We start from the raw sequence: 17,940 nt of genomic DNA on the forward strand, positions 1-17,940 counted from the left end.
GCCACGGAGGAAGATCCGGGTGAGTGGCCGGCCCTGCCTCGCCCAGCGCGCCCTTTACAAACAGCGGCTGCTGCAGTCGGTGCCTGGTGCCTCCGGCTCGCCCGCGCTCGCGATCCCTGTCGCCCTGGCGCGTCGCTGCCAAGGCCGTGCCTGCCTGAGGTGATTCCCTGTCCCCAGCGCTGAGGCGGGAGCAGCCGCCCGCCCGTCCGTACGCGCGACCGCCCTCGCGACGTGTCCCAAGTCTGTCGTCGCCATCTCCTGAGGGAGGGAAGGTGCCGGTCCTGATCCTCGTCCCGATCACGTACCTGGTCTTAGCGGGGGGCCGTGTGCACCTGGACGGGGCACCGGGAAAGGGCCGTCCGTGCCGTGGGCGCGTAGCAGTCGCTGGAAGTCGCTTCTCTTTGGTATCGCTTTTTCCCTAGGAGCGAGAAAGATGGAAGACGCTGCTGGAGATTTGAAGCAAGCTCTCCCAAACGTGTGTGACAGCGTTCAGATCCATGTGGAAGTTCACCAGAAGTCGAGCAGGTATCTGATCAAAGCGTTGCTTGCTGCCACTTGTGCCTGTTTCCTCTCGGCCTCGTTCTACGGATCTCCAAGAGCCCGCAGGACCCAGCTCTGCCTTCTCTGTGCTCTCCCGGGAGTTTCCTCACCTGTGTTTTTTCCTAAGATTGAACAAATACAGTTTGCTCAGTTTCACCTTGTGGGTTATGTCATCCAGTCTCATAATTAAGTTGTTGGCCACGTTATGGGTTTGCCCCAGTTTATCCTTGTCTCTTTTGTGTCTGTGCTCTCAACTGCTCACACTACTCCAGATGTGGTCTTACAAAGCCAGTGGATGAAAACGCTTACTCTCCCTTACATCTGCAGTCTTGGTAGCACAGCCTCAAATAAGATTGTCCTCATTTGTAGCAGGGGCACACTCGACTTATTGCCAGCTTATCCACCCAGGACCCACGGGCCCTTTTCTGCAAAACAGCATGTCATTCAGTTGGCCTTTGATCTGTTCTGTTATCTGGGCAGTGGGTGGAGAGCTAAGATTTCATGTTTACCTTTTGCTGAACGTCAAAAGTTTCCAGTCAGACCGTATTGCCAACCTGCAGAGGTCCCTCTGAACAGCAGCCCCCATGCTCCAGAATATTGAAAGTTCTCCTTGCTTTGGTGATATCCATAAACTTGATGCAGTCACTTTCAATCCCATTGTCAAGGATGCAAAAACAGTGCTGGTCCCAATGCTAACAGCACCACACTGCCTCTCCCCACCCAAGTTACTGACAGGCTGCCTAATCTTTGTACTAATCACAGCCCTCTGAGCTGGACAGTCCAACCTTCCTTGTCTATTTATCCAGTTCTTATCTTAAGGTTTTGGATGTCTGAAGGATATGGGAGAGCATGTCCGAGACATTAGAAAAATCAAAGAGTAAAATACACACTGTGCTATTTTTGCCAGGCTTAACAGAGAACTGAGAATTTGCATTTGAATGAGTGAAATTGCAAAATTAAGTTAAATATTCAAATGGTATTCCTGTTCCTATAGTTTTTGTCTCTTCTGGAATTCTCCCTATATTGTGTCCCCATCCTGATGTTTCAGCTGTCCTGAAAGTATAATGGAGCTTCCAAGCTAAGCTTACCAAATTCAGTCTGTAGCTTAACTCCGAGTCTTTCTGGGTTTCCTGCTGAAACACAGATTGCATAACTGCTTTCCATTCTTGAAGTCTTCTAGCTGTCTCATTCAGTATCCCCTGATATGACCTCAAACAGAGCAAATGGTATTATTTGGATTATGTCTTTTAATGCACAAATTAAAACCAACTGTCCAACTTGTTGCTTTTGCAGACAGACTGAATCTGACAGGTTCTTTTCTCCTGTAGAATGCTGGAGGACGATTGAGTGGGTTTGGGATTTTTTTGTGTTAGTTGTTTTTTTTTAGGATTGGGGATTTTGTTGCTTGCTTGGTTGTTTGGTTGGGTTTTTTGGTGTGTGCAAGATAGAAGCTATTTTCCATGAAAGCCTCATGTAGGAAATAATGCTTTCCAACACTAATTCAAATTGCCTTATAAATGTCAATGCCATAAAGTAATGATGTTTCTTTCTTATTAGTGTGGCCAAGAAAGAAGATATTAGGATGAATGTCTTAAAGCTGTTGAACAGACACAACATCGTATTTGGTGATTACAAGTGGACAGAATTTGACGACCCTTTCCTTAACAACAATGTGCAGTCTGTGGCAATTGTGGACACAGACCTGAAACTGAAGGACAGACAGGTATTTCTGGTCAAGAACGTGCACCTCTGTTTATGTGCCCCTGAACTAGTTGTAGTGGTACCCTAAGGGCAGAAGCAAGACAAGGTCTGTAGAATGATGTAGTATCTCTTCTTAGGCTGACTAGTATAACTAGGAAAAGGTGGCTATTTTTTTTTTTTTACTGTTTATTAAGGTCTGAAACAGAGGTAGTAGGCTTCAGAGATAAATGCCAGCTGAGGACTGTAACTTTCTTTTGTTTAACTAGCTTTGAATGAGAAATATGACAGGTAACAAATCTTTTTATGTTCATTCTAGCCTATTGACCTGAGCACAAGCAGTCTTTCTCTTCATGTTTTTCATCTGAATGAAGAAGGACCAACCTCGGAAAACCTGGAAGAAGAGAATGATGATATCACTGCAGCTCACCACTGGGTGCTACCAGCAGGTACCTGTGTGGCATTTCTGGGAGCTCTAGAGCAATAAAGAAAATATTGCAAAGGCTAAAATTGTTTATAGTTACCTATAAAGGTACTATTTGTATTTATTGTTTGTCTATATAAAAAATATGTGTGGACTTTTTTCTTTATGGAACAAATATATTTGGACTTTTTCCTTTGTGGTTTTGACTGACGTGCTGCAGATGACTCCAAAACACATCCTTTATTTCTGTAATACTTGCGGATGTGTGAAAATAACTAGTCTTGTTGTCTAAAACATGTAGTCATAATCAGAAGCATGCAAGTTTTTAACATTGGTGATTGCATTCCAAGTTTTTTTTAACTTGAAGATCCACAAGAAGCTTATCACTTTCAGTGTTCATTTTCCAGAGCTCACTACTGGCTTCCAGCCCCTATGACAGTACTGCTTTTATACATGAAACAGACAAACAAAGTAAAGAGATTTGGTCTTTATCTTCTGGAGAGGAAAAATCAGGCTTTCCTCTGTGATAGAGCCAGACCTGCCTGTTACTGTCCTGTGCTTGGGGAAGTTTGATTATCTGCCTGAAAGGAAAAGCAAAAGTGTGAGCTTTAGCTCAGAGAGACAGTAATTTTGAAACATTTCCTACTCTTTTCATGTTGTGAAATGCCTAATTATTCATTACATTAGTTTTCAGGAAGAATTAAAACTGATACATTGACATTATTGTCGTGGCGCACTAAAATCAGGGTGACCCGGCTCAGCAACAACAGACAGAGGTGCAACAGACCCCCCCTTACAAGCTCTGCAGAATCCCAGCTACCAGTAGAGGTTCAGCACAGGAACAAAAAGACAGCAGCACGGGTCCAGGGGTAGAGCTGGGGTGGCTTTATTTGGTGGTGATTTCCCTTGAGTTCAGGACTCCAAACAGACAAGACCTTGACTCGCGGTTAACAGGAATTTTTTTAACATTTGTCAGGAAGAGGGGTTTAGGGTAGCAAACCGACAGGGATATGGTTGGGGAGGGGTCTGAGGTGGGGTAATTCATACTTAGACCAATGAAAGAACACTAGGGAAGGGAATAACTTGGGTTCTAAACAAAGGGGTTCTAAAGGATACAAAAGTGACAAGGAATTTACTAGAAGAGAGGGTGGGTTCAGGGGAGGATTGACACCTAGGGGGAGGAGGAGTAAGGAAGGTTCTGGGGAAAAGAGTAGGGATAGGAAGGATTGACAGCTGGGAAGGGGAGGCGTTTGAAACTTGCCAGGGAGTGGCTGGGTAACAAACAGAAGGACTGACACTTGACCAAACTGAATAACAATGAGGGAGCAAGTCTAAATTTAGAAACATGAGATGCAAAATGGGAAACCTGTGCCACTCCAAAGGCAAGGTCAGGACAACACAAAGGGATTGTAAAATCACAAATTAGATAGTGACCATGCCAATAAAAACTAAAGAAAACACACTGCAGCAATAATTGCTACAATTTCGTGGTTTATAGTTGTTCAGTCTTTTATGCTTTTCTTTGCTGAAAGTTAGAAGGCAACGGCTACGAATGATTGATACTCAAATGACAACTTTAGGCTTTTATGCATTGTTCAGCTACATGGGTTTTTTTACATCTTGATGTTAAATAAAAAAGGCAAACTTGAATGATAAAATTTGCCCTAGAACCCTCCTCCTACCACTAGTTTTCATTGCTTCCTTGGTGAAATGTAAGTTCATCCTCTACTGAGAATGGAAGGAACGATATTTTTCATTTCATGTTAATAAATTAATATTAATTTCTTGTCACAGATATTGGAGGAAATAGAAGCTGGGTAACTGCTGAATTTGTGTGTAGAAAGTGGTCTTTGCATTTTGAGAAAAATAAGTTGAAAAACTTTTTTTTCCCCCACAGATGCTTTACTTGCTTTCATATACGTGTTCTTAATTCTTCATTTTAGTTGAGCATAATTTGAAAACTGTTTTGTGCTGCAATGATGAGTTACAGGTTTCCAGATTGATTTATACTAAACAGGTATATAATATATTGCTTTTGCAGCTGAATTCCATGGTCTTTGGGAAAGTCTTATCTATGACACTGAAGTAAAATCAAATGTAAGTTGGAAATGAATAACAATTAAAATCACTTGAGGAGAAGTAAGAGCTGAAATTAAACCTGTTTGAAGTTTGCTGCATCCTATGGAGATATGGGTGCAGGCTGGGCAGAAGGGAATGGGAGTGTTTTTGACGCTGGCTATTTACAGACTACAAACGAGATGGGGCTGCTAGGAAAGTGCTTCGAGCTGTTTATTTTTCAGCATCAGTCTCGTTACATGAGTATGATAATGGGAAGATGCCAGCAGCTCACAATCTCGGAAGCAGGCCAAAAAACTTAATGTTACAACTTTCTTTATAAGCTTCTTAACCAATCACACAAAGCAAAAGCATATTGACAGTAGTTCTATCCAATCACCATAAGCACACGTAACTTTGGTTAAAACAATGCTTGCTTATTTTGAATACAATACCTATTTGTAAGCCTTAAAACACAGCGCACAGAGCTCCATTTTTAAGCTTTAACCTTCCTAATATCTAGATAAACTTTCTGCAACTTAGAGAGCTATTCAGACAAGCATTAATACGCAGGCTATTGTTCAATTTGCCCTTGCTTTTTCTGCAGTTTAAATAATTTTTCTGCTGACCTATCTCATAACTGTTGCTTTAGCTCTACTCACAATTCTGCTGTATCTGAAGCCTGCCTTTTCCAGCTTTCACAAAACCCTCTAATTTTATAGATTCCCATAAACTTTGTTTCTGGCAGCAGCTAAACAGTTAATGGACTTGGCAGTAATGTCAGAAGCAGGGCTACTGTTCATGCAAATACTTATTCAGTGATTTTACTAAAGCTGAGTGCCCTGCTATTTGAGTGCTGTCAAGACATTGGAAAGAAACTAAACACTTCCCATGGGTTCGTTTTCTAGCTTGAAGATCCTGTGCATTCATCAGAGATTGTGATAACTGCCAGAGATTGTAGAACAGTAATACTGTAATCTGAAATTTAATAATTGTGGTGCAAATAGACCCCACAAATAGTTCAATTCAGCTTCTAACTGAAGTTCTTGGACACAAATAATTAATTCATTAGCTTATTTGTAATACCATAGATACAGTATTCTCACTTAAGTCTTTATAACCAAATAGAGAAAAGTAAAACATTCCAGTGATGGTACTTCTTAATTTATAAGGTAAAAATCAATTAATACATCCACATTTGTGTAATTTATGGAACAGTTTTCAAAGTCATTTGTGAAATGACAAGACTATTTCATTAGACTTGCTGGTGTTCTAAATAACAGCAAGCTGATCACTGTTGAGTGTAAGTGTATATGAGTAGAAAGAAATGGTAGCTTTTAATGACTCAAACTTGAACTACTACTGTAAAATTGTAAATCTTCCTTCTTTAAACCATGGGAATGCCTGAGCATGTTTGGGTTCTATGTTCTATGGGCTCTGAAATAGTTGCTGTGAATTTTCAAAATAGCACAGTGAGAATTTTGATAAATATGTGGATTAAGTTTGATTGTTTTTGCTGTTGTGTGATTGCTCCATCTCAAGCATGAGATATTGCAGGAGCACCACTGTATTGTCCCATCAACATGCAGGGATCTAAAGCTCATTACACGTAAGAGCAACAGAAGATAATGTGGTATCAGGTGTTATAGGTAAAAGTCATCATAGATTCACACCTGAAGTTCATATTCATTTTATTGAAAGAGTTCTCTACTTCCTAATTCTAGATAATTCTAAATTGAAACTGCAATATTTTTAGAAGCAATCATTCCAGGAAATACATGCAACTTCTGTTATTTGGAGGAATTACTCTACGAATTCCTTGTAGAAGCTGATACAAATGCTTCAGTAAAAAGGAAATAAATGTGACAGGAAATGCTTTGTTTGGTGGGCTGACTACAACAAACTGTACAAATGTATAGCTGTACAAATCTAAACAGGACCCAGAATTTGAGTCTTTGATTCTCTGTGCTTAGGCAGCTTGTGTTTTACAGACACACAGTACGTGGGACAATGAAAAATAAAATCAATTTTCCTTCCTTGAAGCGTTTAATTTATCCATTTAAAAGTTCTGGAACTCCATTTGTGCCAAGTACATGCTATTCTTATTCTTGAGGGCAGGACAGAAATAAATTCCCATCCTTTGCAGAAATAAATTTGACTAAAAGAGATTGAGCTCGTTTTTTTTGTTGTTGTTATGAGTACACAATAGACATCATTAGAGATTGATTCTATTTGTGGTTATATTTGCTGTTATGACTCTAATTTGTGTCTTTCTATCTGTCCTCTTCATTTAGTTACTCGATTATGTGACGACAACATTATTATTTTCTGACAAAAATGTTGACAGCAACCTGATATCATGGAACAGAGTTGTTTTGCTGCATGGTAAAAATGATCTGTTTTAAGCCAAGTAGATTGATTCACTGGCCAGCTGTTTATACTTTCCTTCTGGAAAGACTTGTACTGCAATCCTATGTAGTAAAATGAGGTGATATGAAAGCAGCACCTCAATAGTACAAATTTGGATGAAATGTAATGTTAGAGTCAAAACAATGTTCACGTATACTGTTTTGCATGAATTTAAATTCTAAAGCTTACAGTGCAGTGACAACTGTGGATTTCTTAATTTTAAGTGATACTGTTGCATTTTTACAGAATGAACAAAAATAATGCAGATACTGAAGATACTAGGAGGCATATATTAGTTAAACTTCTATTGCAATACTAAATTTTTTTTAGTTATAGGTTTCTAAAAACTTTGGGAAAACTGGGAAAGCAATCTGTGTTGTGTTGTTGACACTGTTCTGTTGCCAAAACTTGCTAGTTCAGTTACTTTTAGTTATTTTAGTGAAGCTGAAATCTTCAGTCAGTTCTAACTTACTGTAGAGGTTATACCACAAACGAGATTAGCATCAACAGAATCCATTTTCTTGCAAAATGCATCTTGCACTGATTTTGTCATCAAGACTGGTATTCAAAAATCAAAGGTCATAGTGGAAATATTTGTTTGTTGTATTTAAGTTACAACTGTCAATTTACTTCTACAATTTAGAAGCCTCTTTTTTAGATGTTTTTGTTTGAAAGAATTTATTTCAGACTCATACTCTGGTAACTGTGCTTGTACTTGCCTCTTTGGAGGAAATCTTTGTGACTTTTCCATGGGATATTAAGTCAGATCCAAAAGGCTTGTCCCAGAGTATAGTTCTCAAGATGATCTGGATTTCCCCAAGGAAGAAATTTCGGGGAGAGTGGACAGCTGATCAAACTGATGGTGATATGTTTCTGTTTTCTATGTTAGAAGAGTGCATTTCAGGAAGATACAAGTTTGAGCATAGCGCTGATTATAGAGAATGCTGATGAGGTTTAGCCCTGCAGGGGTGATACTCTTTGCTTCTCTGGCTGTTGAATGTTTTAACTTTATGGTGTCTGCATACATATAAAATCCAGCATTAGCTCTAGGATTGTAGTCAAGGAAGCAATTTTCTCAAAATAGTCTGGTGTACACAATCATTATCTGCTGTGATTTTACTCTACAATTAATGCTGTAATGAAATAAAATAGTTAAAATCTGTTAGATGTCATTAACAATCTAATGCAGACTCTGTGTAATGTATGGATCTGATTTCAAATCAGGCCCTCCTGGAACTGGGAAAACTTCTCTCTGTAAAGCATTGGCTCAGAAGCTGACAATTCGACTGTCGTACAGGTGATTTTTTTTGGAAATTTTTCACTTTAGCTTACTATACTTAGTTGTTCTTTTTCATCAGCCCAAGTATATCTCATATTTATTTTCAAGTAACTTAGTGCTATTATGTCTTGTTTTTTGTAGTGCACCAGGCTAGCAATAAAATTGATCTGCTAGACTGATTAGGATATTTTATGCCTTGTAAAATGTGTAAATAATTGTCCCAGGCGTGTAAAAGACATTCCAGTGGCAGTACAGTAATTTTTGCCCACTTTGTATATCAATGAGTATTAAAGGACAGAGGATCAAGGAGTATTTTGGTTTTTGTTATCTTCATGTTTGATAGAGCCTGGTTTTAATAGGTAGTGGTTTTTTAAACTAATTTCTTTTGTGCTTGGATTGTCTGAATGCTTGCAATCTGCAGGGGTCAGTTTGGATATCAGATTACAAGAAATAGCCTGAAAGTTCATAGCAACCTAACAAATCTATATTAAAAAAAACCCAAAGATATAAAATAAAAGGTGTAGCATAAATTATGTGTATTGGCATGATCCTACTCTAGTCTAAACTGAACATATGAAAATCATAAGCTCTATAATGTGTGGTTGAGATACTTTGTCACTTCTTGCTATACTGAAGAAAATCTTACACAAAGAGAAGAATGAGGCAATTATCATGGTAAGAGTTACTTACCCTGTTCTAATGAGGAAATTCTAATAGCAATTTAATATGAGAATTCCAGTTACATTTTCAGCAATGTGGGAAGTTCCAGCAACAAAAATAATATCAGTAAAATATGTATTATATTTTGAAAGGTAAGTAATTTAAAGCACTAATTCACAGAATTCCAGGGTCAGAATGTCAGGAATGACACTTACAGAAGTTATTGATATCTCTGATTTTTATTTAGAATGGAGTTGATACTTCTTTTTCTCTTCATACTTTAGGTATAGGTATGGACAGTTAATTGAGATAAACAGCCATAGCCTTTTCTCTAAATGGTTTTCTGAGGTATGTATTGATGTACCTAATAAAATAAGCTACATATTTTAGAAATTACACTGTAATATTCTGTTTAGCTTGTTTCCTAAATATGTGCACCAGAGATTGTTCAGAATAATTAATATGTTTGAAAATGCTTAAAGAGAAGTTTTATTAGAAAGTTGTTTTAAAACCCAGGCATTTACACCTTTAAGTATGATAAGCCTTAGAAAGTTGTGTGGTAAGGAAATAGTTAACATATGCATATGGTGTCTTTCTAGAGCGGCAAACTTGTAACCAAGATGTTCCAGAAGATCCAAGAGTTAGTTGATGACAGAGATGCTCTTGTATTTGTACTGATTGATGAGGTATGATTCCAATAGCATTGTTGTGCATAAAATATAGCAGAAAGGAAATTGATGGGAAGGAGCTGCAATAGTGCTCATTTGTAAAGAACAATAAAAGCACATTTATGCTATTTTGTAAGCTACATGATTGTGCAGCTGAGTGAACTTTAGTCTTGACTGCTGCAGATTTGGGAAGTTTGGAAGGAACATAGTATGACTTAGCAGGCAAATTCCAGCTGAAAATGAATTGAAGCCTTTCTTGGTGGAATTTCCTTTGCTGCTGTATGTTTACATTATATTGTTTTAAACTTCAAAGTAGCCCATATTTGTATTATTTACATTTTTTGTAAAGCTCTAAAAAACGTGAATATGGTTCATTTCATTGTTGTTAGATTTTTTTCAAACTTGCATAGAAAAGCAACTTAGTAAGTATGTACCTTATTAGCTTTGTCATATTGGAGTTCCTATGGGGAATCTCACTCTAAATTCAACCTAATAATTATTCTGGTGGTGTCCCATTCCTCCACCTCCAGAATTTAAAATGCAAACCAGCCTCCATTCTGCTATCCAAAAAGGAATTTCCCTCACTACACTTTGCTTCCTTGACACGCCTTTCTTTTTCCCGGGAAATTCCTACCTAACAAAAGATTTTGAAGAAGTTTTAGATAGTAGGCACAGGAATATGAAGGTGTGTTGCATGGGTTGCCTGTTTGCTGCCAAGACTCCAAAAGTGCAATCCTTTTGGTTTTTTTGGTGTTTGGTGATTTTGTTGTTGCTGTTTTGGTTGATTAGTTTGGGTTTTTGTAGGTGGAAAGCCTCACGGCAGCTCGCAGTGCCTTCAAGGCAGGCACAGAGCCTTCGGATGCTATTCGTGTGGTCAATGCTGTACTGACGCAAATAGACCAGATTAAAAGGTATTGTTTGCATATTATTGCAGTAGCAAAAGGTAATTGACAGTTTCAGTATTCCTATTCCTGCTAAATTTCAATTCCTACTTGGAATACTAAACCAGATTAATTAGTGAATAGTTATTCTTTGTTCACGATGCTAATCTTGAAAAGAAATAGGAGTAATCCAGCAGAATATTTTACATGTACCTGGGTGGACAGTATGCTTCCCCTAAGGACAGAGGGAGAAAAAGGACAGAGCATCATGATGTTTGCTTGGAGAGCAGACATCAAAATTGAAATGTAAAACATGTTGATTAAAGGTCATTTACAATTCTTTTCATGATCTTTTTGTGTGTGTCAGAAGCTATGCCAGTAGTTTCTAGGAAGTTACCATATATCACTTCTGAAATAGAATTAGAGGAACTGTGGACACTTGAGAAACAGCTGAAGGAAAGAGACTATGCATTGAAATATTCTGGTGATACCTGGCCAAGAGCTTCAGATCATTTAATGTCATTCCTGATTGACAAGAATGATGTGATGTGAAGTTTATTGCATAAAATTATTTGACGCATAAGAAGGAAGTTATCAACTTGCCAGTCATAAAAGGACATAAATCTTTTACATGTGACCTAAAAAATCTATTTTTGTCTTGAAGGTATCCCAATGTAGTTATCTTGACTACTTCAAATATTACAGAGAAAATTGACATGGCCTTTGTAGACAGGGCTGACATAAAACAATACATTGGACCTCCATCTACTGCAGCAATATTTAGAATATATCTTTCTTGCCTGGAAGAGCTGATGAAGGTAATACTTGAGAGCAAAACTGTAAAATACCATATTTTAATAAATTTTGCATTTTAATCATACTTCCTAAGTAACAAAAATACGTAAATTTAATTAATTTTCTGTATTTCCACTCTTACTGTAAAATTTAATTTTGAATGCATTTATTTTTCATACAACAGTTTGTAACTTTTGTTTCTAGTGTCAAATAATATATCCTCGACAGCAGCTTCTGACACTGAGAGAGCTTGAGATGATTGGCTTCATAGAAAATAATGTGTCAAGGTTAAGCCTTGTACTGAAAGATATCTCAAGGTAAGATTCTGAAATTCTACTTTTTTCATACATACGTACTGAGTTATGGAATAATGTGTAAAAGTAACCAAATTCCCCAACAACTGGAGATCTGAAACAGCTCAATCTTTTTTTCTGTTTGGGAAACTGCAAAAACCTTGAGGGGACAAAAAGTGGAAGCAATCACAATTTCCTAACATGTCTTAGTCTCAGATCTAGCTTGGTCTAGTACTGCTTGTGGTTTTTGCTCTGCCATTTGAAGTCCTCCTGACAAGTTGCTGGCTGGATTAGCGTTAGTTTTCAGTGGATATTGGGAATTGTAATGCAGTTTGGCAGAAATAGCATGTGCCTTAGATCCTGCTAAGAAAGTGTTTTGAAATGTATTGCCATCTGCTAGATCAGTATATAGTGTGGAGATATAAGTGGACAAAAACAAGGGGAAGAGGAATAAACTGTAAATAGATAGTGTTATGGTTTGCTGAGTATGGTGGTAGAGCAAATGGTCTTTCACTGCAGCATAACAGTTCTTGAAACAATAATATCAATACCAAGCAATGTTTTTTTTTTCCAAAGTGCTGGTCCCTATGGAAAAAATAATATTCATAAAGTCTGCAAAGTGTGTTTTGTTTCTGTTCCTGAAGTATGCAGTCTTAACCAGTGAGGAGTGAAGTAAAAGCAAGTAAGTTTTTTCAGGCACAGAGGTTTGCATTTTATGTACACAGAGCAGTGCTTGGAGAAGATGCTAACATATACGAAGTGGGTGAGGTGAAGAAAACTGTGTAAATGATAGGTAGAAGGAGACAGGCAGTACCCATAAGGTCCAGCACTCAAACTAGGTTTTTTCCCAGTCCTTCCAAAAGTGGTTGTGTCCATACCATGCTGTGGTAGACATCCCCCCAAATTAATGAGATTGGCGCAACAGTGTGAGGGGCCTGATGCAAGCATTGGCAGGCAGCTGTGCCTGTGCTGCTGCAGTATAGCCTCCCACAAGCAGAATTTGTCTGTTCACTTCCTGCTAAAAGAGCTCCAAGTGAGCTACTGAATTGTCATCTGAAGTTCTTTTGGAACAACTTTATAGAGAAACACAGAAAAAGGAAAGGCATCCTTTTAAGAGTGGATATTTAGCATTTAAGCAGCACTTGTCTGTTTTACCATAGAAAAAGTGAAGGTCTTGGTGGCCGGGTCCTGAGAAAGCTTCCTTTCCTAGCACATGCACTTTATATTCAAGTAAGTTTATTATTTTCAAGTGATTTTATTGTGTTCATTATATTTGGGGTTGAGTTTGAGACAGGCAGGAAGACATCTGAACACACACTGCCTGAAGTGAAAGATTGGTCCAAACCTCCCTTTTAATCTAAACTGCACTTGTTTCTGAAGCTTTGTAGACCAAAACAATTATGTGTTGTCCATAATTTAGAATGGGATTGAAGAAGACAGGTGGGATTGATCTGCCCAAGAGCATTCTACTTTTAATTAAATAAATGAACATTAATACTGGTGCTCTTATAATTTCTTGCTGAAAAAAAATTCCCCAAACCTCTACCACTTTATAAATAATAATTTGTTAAAAACCTTTTTCTAAGCAAATGTACAGTATTGTGACTGAAAACTTCACCCAGGTTGACTTTGACTTTGCTGTGATAGCCGAATTTAAATAAACTTGCGGTTTGGTTTATAGAATCTTGCAATTTTTGTAACATAAAATTAAAATATTTCTCTTTTTAGTACTGTGATTTGTATGTAAAATACTATGTCTGCCTATTGCCTTGGTGTGTCTAACAAAATGTTCTCTTATTTTTAGTCCCCCAGTGTCACAATGACAACTTTTCTTCAGGCCCTTTCACTTGCAGTAGACAAACAATTTGAAGAAAAAAAGAATCTTGCAGACTGCGTGTGATACGCTGCTGTTTTGTAGTTGACTGTATTGTTATATTTTTTATATAAGTTGCGCTACTTTTATGCATTTGTAAAATGAAATGCATTTTTATGCATTTGTAAAATAAATGTATTTGTAAAATAAAATGCACCTTAAGAAACCTGGAATGCCTTATCTGGTTTTTCAAAATATTGATTAATAAACAACTAAGGAAGTTCACAGCATATTTTTTGAAACCTTTATGTCAAATGTCAATAAAAGGATTGTAAAAGGTTTTTGTTTTAAGTCAGTTTCCATCTTTTGCCATTACTAAAGGTGGGCAGGCTTCTGTTCCCTGTTTTTAATCACTAACTTTCTATCCAAGCATCTGAAATAAGAGGCATGAAACTGGGAAGAATTCAAAGTGCTCAGTGACAGACCAGATCTTTCATATTGACATCTCTTTATCTTGAAATTTAATATAAATTATTATGGGTTTTAATTACATCGGATTAAAAAAATTAAAATCAGGTGATCGTGTAATTGTATTTTGTAAAATTTGGGGGTTTTTTATGTTTTTGAAAGGATGTGAACCCCAGTGGACCATGTTTTCTCCATGAAGTACAACTACAATATTTTGTCTTTAAATGCAAATACATTTTGGTTTTGTTTTATACAAAAGAGAGACGGGGACTTTTTTAGAGGGTGTGTAGTGATAGGACAAGGGGAGCAATTTTAAACTGAAAGAGGGTTGGTTTGGATTAGTTATTTGAAAGGAATTTTTTGTGGGGTTGGTGAGGCACTAGCACTGTTGCCCAGAGAAGCTGTGGATGCTTGATCTCTGGAATTGTTTAAGACCAGGGTGGATGGGGGTTTAAAGAAGCTGTACTAATGGGAACAGCCCTGCCCATGGAGTGGTGAAAGCTGGAACTAGATGATCTTTAAGGTCCCAACCCAAACCATTCTATATTTCTGAATGTTAAGGGGCTTCCAGAATAGTTTTTTAAGAGAAAATGGAGGGATTCAAGTTGGTGGTATCCAGTTCAGAGATGCCACCTAGCTGTTGGTGTTGAAATACTTTAGTATTTCATTGTTTCCTTATATGTATCTTTTAAATCAGTGTTATATTATACATTCATAAAAAGAAGTATTTTTATCCTGAGTTACAGTTATTAATGAACACCTTGGGTTAAAAATTGAATGGAACTTGTGAAGTTCTATTTTTTTTATTTTGGCATCTATTTGTATGTAAAATAGCCCCTCTCTTAAGACTAAGTGTCTGTTCATTATACTACTTTTGGAAATAACTTGTTCAATATTATTTGTATCCACCCCACAAAAATAGAAGGGAAGTGGGCAGCAGAAGAGAGATCTGCTTGGATTATTTTACAAATTTCCAGGATTGCTATAAGAAAAGACACATTGGACATGAGGAATCCTCTGAGTAACCTCCTCCCTTCAGTCAGTGCTCCATCCCACACTCCAGTGCAGTAACCTCAGCTGTTCTTTTCACAGTCTCAGTGGCCACACATTAATCCTGTTTTCTTTCAGTGCTCATTAAATGGTTACGTGGAGGAAACAGTCCTCTTTTCCAGGTATAAATATTTTTTTCAAATATAACCATAAATTAAAACTGCCATCTTTTATTACAAACAATAATGTTCAACTTTGTCATTAGCAAATTTCTGTAAATTCTGTTCAAATCCACTAGATGGCAAAAATGAATCCTTGAGATTTAGCAAGTCATGTGAGAATGGGAATGCTGGCTGAAAGTTTCAAAAGCCCTAATGAGCAAGACTTTGCTGCAGTGAAAATGCCTCTTCAAGATGTAAAGTCAGCTGTAATGTAACGTAGCACCATAGAATTGCTCTGCTTGGCCTTACAGAAAAATTCTGGATTTTAAAATGTTTTGCCTAATGAAAGGAAACTTGCAGAATTTGATCCAAAGATGAGAAGCAGTGAGTTCTCTGTGCTGCAGCAGAAGTTATTTTGCAGTGTACTTTTACCTTCTCATCCACTGGCTGGTGGGTTTAGAAAAATGTCTGGGATCTAGATCACTATGAGCATACATGATGAAATATTGAGCCTGTTGAATGCAAAGACTTTCAGCATAAGCACATTAAAGTGTGGGATTTTAGAGAAGTTAAGTAATCCTGAAATAGAAAAGTAAAATATTTTTTCTTTTTCTTGGAAAAAGCAAATATAGACTGAGAAAATAAGCTGAGCGCAGCTTATTTTTATGAGCTGTTTCCATGACTAATGTTTTTCCAAACAGTGAAAATTCTTCATTTCTGATCCAGATCCTATGACATGATTTTAAAAATTGGGGTAGAGGAGGTTGAAGACAGAAGGATTTTATTACTCAATTTATTAACTGGATATTATGCAAAGATTTTTCTACAATTTCTTTTAAAGGTTAAATAACTCTCTGAAACTTTGAACCTGCAGAAATATTAATTTCCAATGATCCTACTTTCATGGGTCTCTATTGGTGCAGCATTGCACCTTTTAATTCTCAGTTCAGAAAAGGATGAGAGCCCATCATCCTAGGAGAGGTCAGGCCTCTCTGAGGCCATTGAGAACTATAGGATGATTTTAAAGCAAATTTTTGGAAATCAACAGAGGTTTGGTATTGCACTCAGCAATATGCAGCAAGCTAGACTGGGGAGATGCTGTTTTCCAAGAATTTTTTTTTTCTCAGATTTATTTTGTTACGGCACAGAAATAAGCTGTAGTCATTAGAACCATAGAAATATTTGTACAGTAGTTTGCTCTGGAGTTCCATCTCTGAGGAAGAAGTGAAAAGTTGTCATGGAAATATCTTGAATGATTTTTGCTGCTAGAGAGACAATGATCATCAAATTTATCCATCTGAGGTAATCATTGACCACTAAATGGGGCATTTGCCTTACTCCAATTGATAATCTTTGAGAAATAACAATAGGCAGGTGCTCAGCCACCTAAGCAATCCAGATATGAAGCAAAAAATCACTCTGCTGCCAGGGAAGGTCCTCATCCTAAAGCTATGCAGCTGTGCTTCCATTCCTAAGGGGCTGGAGAATGACACCCCTGGATGTCACCATGGCTTAGGATCATCACAGCAAATGCTGCTTGAGGGACTGTGGGCTGGCATTTTCTCATTCTAACACAGCTCAGCATTATCTTACATATGCAAATTATTGGACCCCTGCAAATATGTGGTCTTGGTCTTAAAGCAGGATTTGGGCTCCACAGCCTAGGGAGGACCAAGAGCAGTGCAAAGCAAACCACCAGCTGAGGACACTCTGTTACAAGGACTGTCTGGTTTTTACCATCTGCTGCCAACAAAACTTCAGAACCCCATTTTTTCAAACATATTGACATCACATAGAGCTATATTTCCTTGTAAAATATTGCTATATTTCCATGTAAAAGTGAACTTACAGATAGATGCAAATAAACAAAATACAGTAGCTCTGACCTTTTTGTGTCTTTCAGACTATTAAAGGATTACTGACTACAATAACTATTAATCCATTTCCCTGCATACTTCAAAGATTAGGATATTCTTATAAAATAGAGCATTTGTGATAAGAAGTGCCAATCAGTGTTGCCACTGCTCATGTTGAGGGAGTTGGACTGGATGAGCTTTGCAGGCCCTTCCAACCCAAACTGTTCTGTGATTCTCCAGTCTGATTGAAAGACTGAATATCACTGGGAGGCTCTGGTCATCACTGTGAGAGCTTTGTGGTAGGGCTTGGTCCAGGGAAAGGATTTATGAGCCAGAGGTTGTTTGAAGCTTCCTTGCACTTGTCCACTGCAGCTCCTCAGTCACAGTAACTAGGAAAGGAGAATCCCAGAAAGGAAAGAATATCCATTTATGCTGCACAGCACTTGGCCTCTCTCAGCAGGGCTTCCAAATGTGGAGGCCTCTTGAAGGTGCTCAGGGGTTACTCAGTTTTGCTGGAAGAGCACCTGAGTAGGTTTTAAATTGCAGCCTCTTGTGCTTGCAGTTTCTAGAGCTGTCCAGTAAGAGATTTTGCTTCATAAACTTTTGAGGTTTTTGCTGGTTTGTTTTTTGGTATTTGCTTGTTTGTTGTAGTTTTGGGGGTTTTTCCCCCAGAGTAAAGACTAACCCTGGAAGAACAGCCTTTCTTTAGAGGACTGGGAAGTCATCAAATTACTTTGTTAAACATTTTGATTAAACTCATTCTAAGACATACTCACTGCCCAAACACAATTTCTGAGATCTGTCATAAATAGAAGTGCACCAAAAAGGGAACAATTCCTAGCTGATATTTCCCACTAGAAAAAAGTGTCTAAGGGACCAAGTTTGTCTAAGAAAGTAGGCCCCAGATTTCATGACCGTGAGATTGTCCTGACAGCTCTTCTAGCTGAGTG

The 17,940-nt window shown here is 37.9% G+C and overlaps 1 protein-coding gene across 2 annotated transcripts; it reads left to right on the top strand.

Annotated features, from left to right (window-relative positions):
• Nucleotides 1–36: 36 nt before the first annotated feature.
• Nucleotides 37–13,742, top strand: TRIP13 (thyroid hormone receptor interactor 13). 2 transcript variants are annotated; one of them, XM_058801706.1, is made up of 14 exons: nt 37–159; nt 423–525; nt 2,098–2,263; nt 2,558–2,687; nt 4,704–4,759; nt 7,012–7,102; nt 8,351–8,423; nt 9,350–9,413; nt 9,665–9,751; nt 10,538–10,644; nt 11,279–11,432; nt 11,614–11,726; nt 12,842–12,932; nt 13,507–13,742. In XM_058801706.1, the coding sequence occupies exons 2-14, from the start codon at nt 434–436 to the stop codon at nt 13,600–13,602; spliced, it is 1,320 nt and encodes a 439-aa protein (XP_058657689.1). In that variant the 5' UTR covers nt 37–159; nt 423–433; the 3' UTR covers nt 13,603–13,742. The 2 variants fall into 2 exon arrangements, with proteins under 2 accessions (XP_058657689.1, XP_058657698.1); XM_058801715.1 differs by having other exon boundaries at nt 12,863–12,932.
• Nucleotides 13,743–17,940: the final 4,198 nt, after the last annotated feature.

Source organism: Ammospiza caudacuta, chromosome 1, assembly GCF_027887145.1.
Source record: "Ammospiza caudacuta isolate bAmmCau1 chromosome 1, bAmmCau1.pri, whole genome shotgun sequence".
Classification (NCBI taxonomy): domain Eukaryota; kingdom Metazoa; phylum Chordata; class Aves; order Passeriformes; family Passerellidae; genus Ammospiza; species Ammospiza caudacuta.

Excerpts from the sequence above, each read along its gene's own strand:
- TRIP13 (XM_058801706.1), top strand. The coding sequence starts at position 434 with ATGGAAGACGCTGCTGGAGATTTGAAGCAAGCTCTCCCAAACGTGTGT. Across the intron at positions 8,424-9,349 it reads ACAATTCGACTGTCGTACAG|GTATAGGTATGGACAGTTAA; the intron begins GTGATTTTTTTT and ends TTCATACTTTAG. Across the intron at positions 12,933-13,506 it reads CACATGCACTTTATATTCAA|TCCCCCAGTGTCACAATGAC; the intron begins GTAAGTTTATTA and ends TCTTATTTTTAG.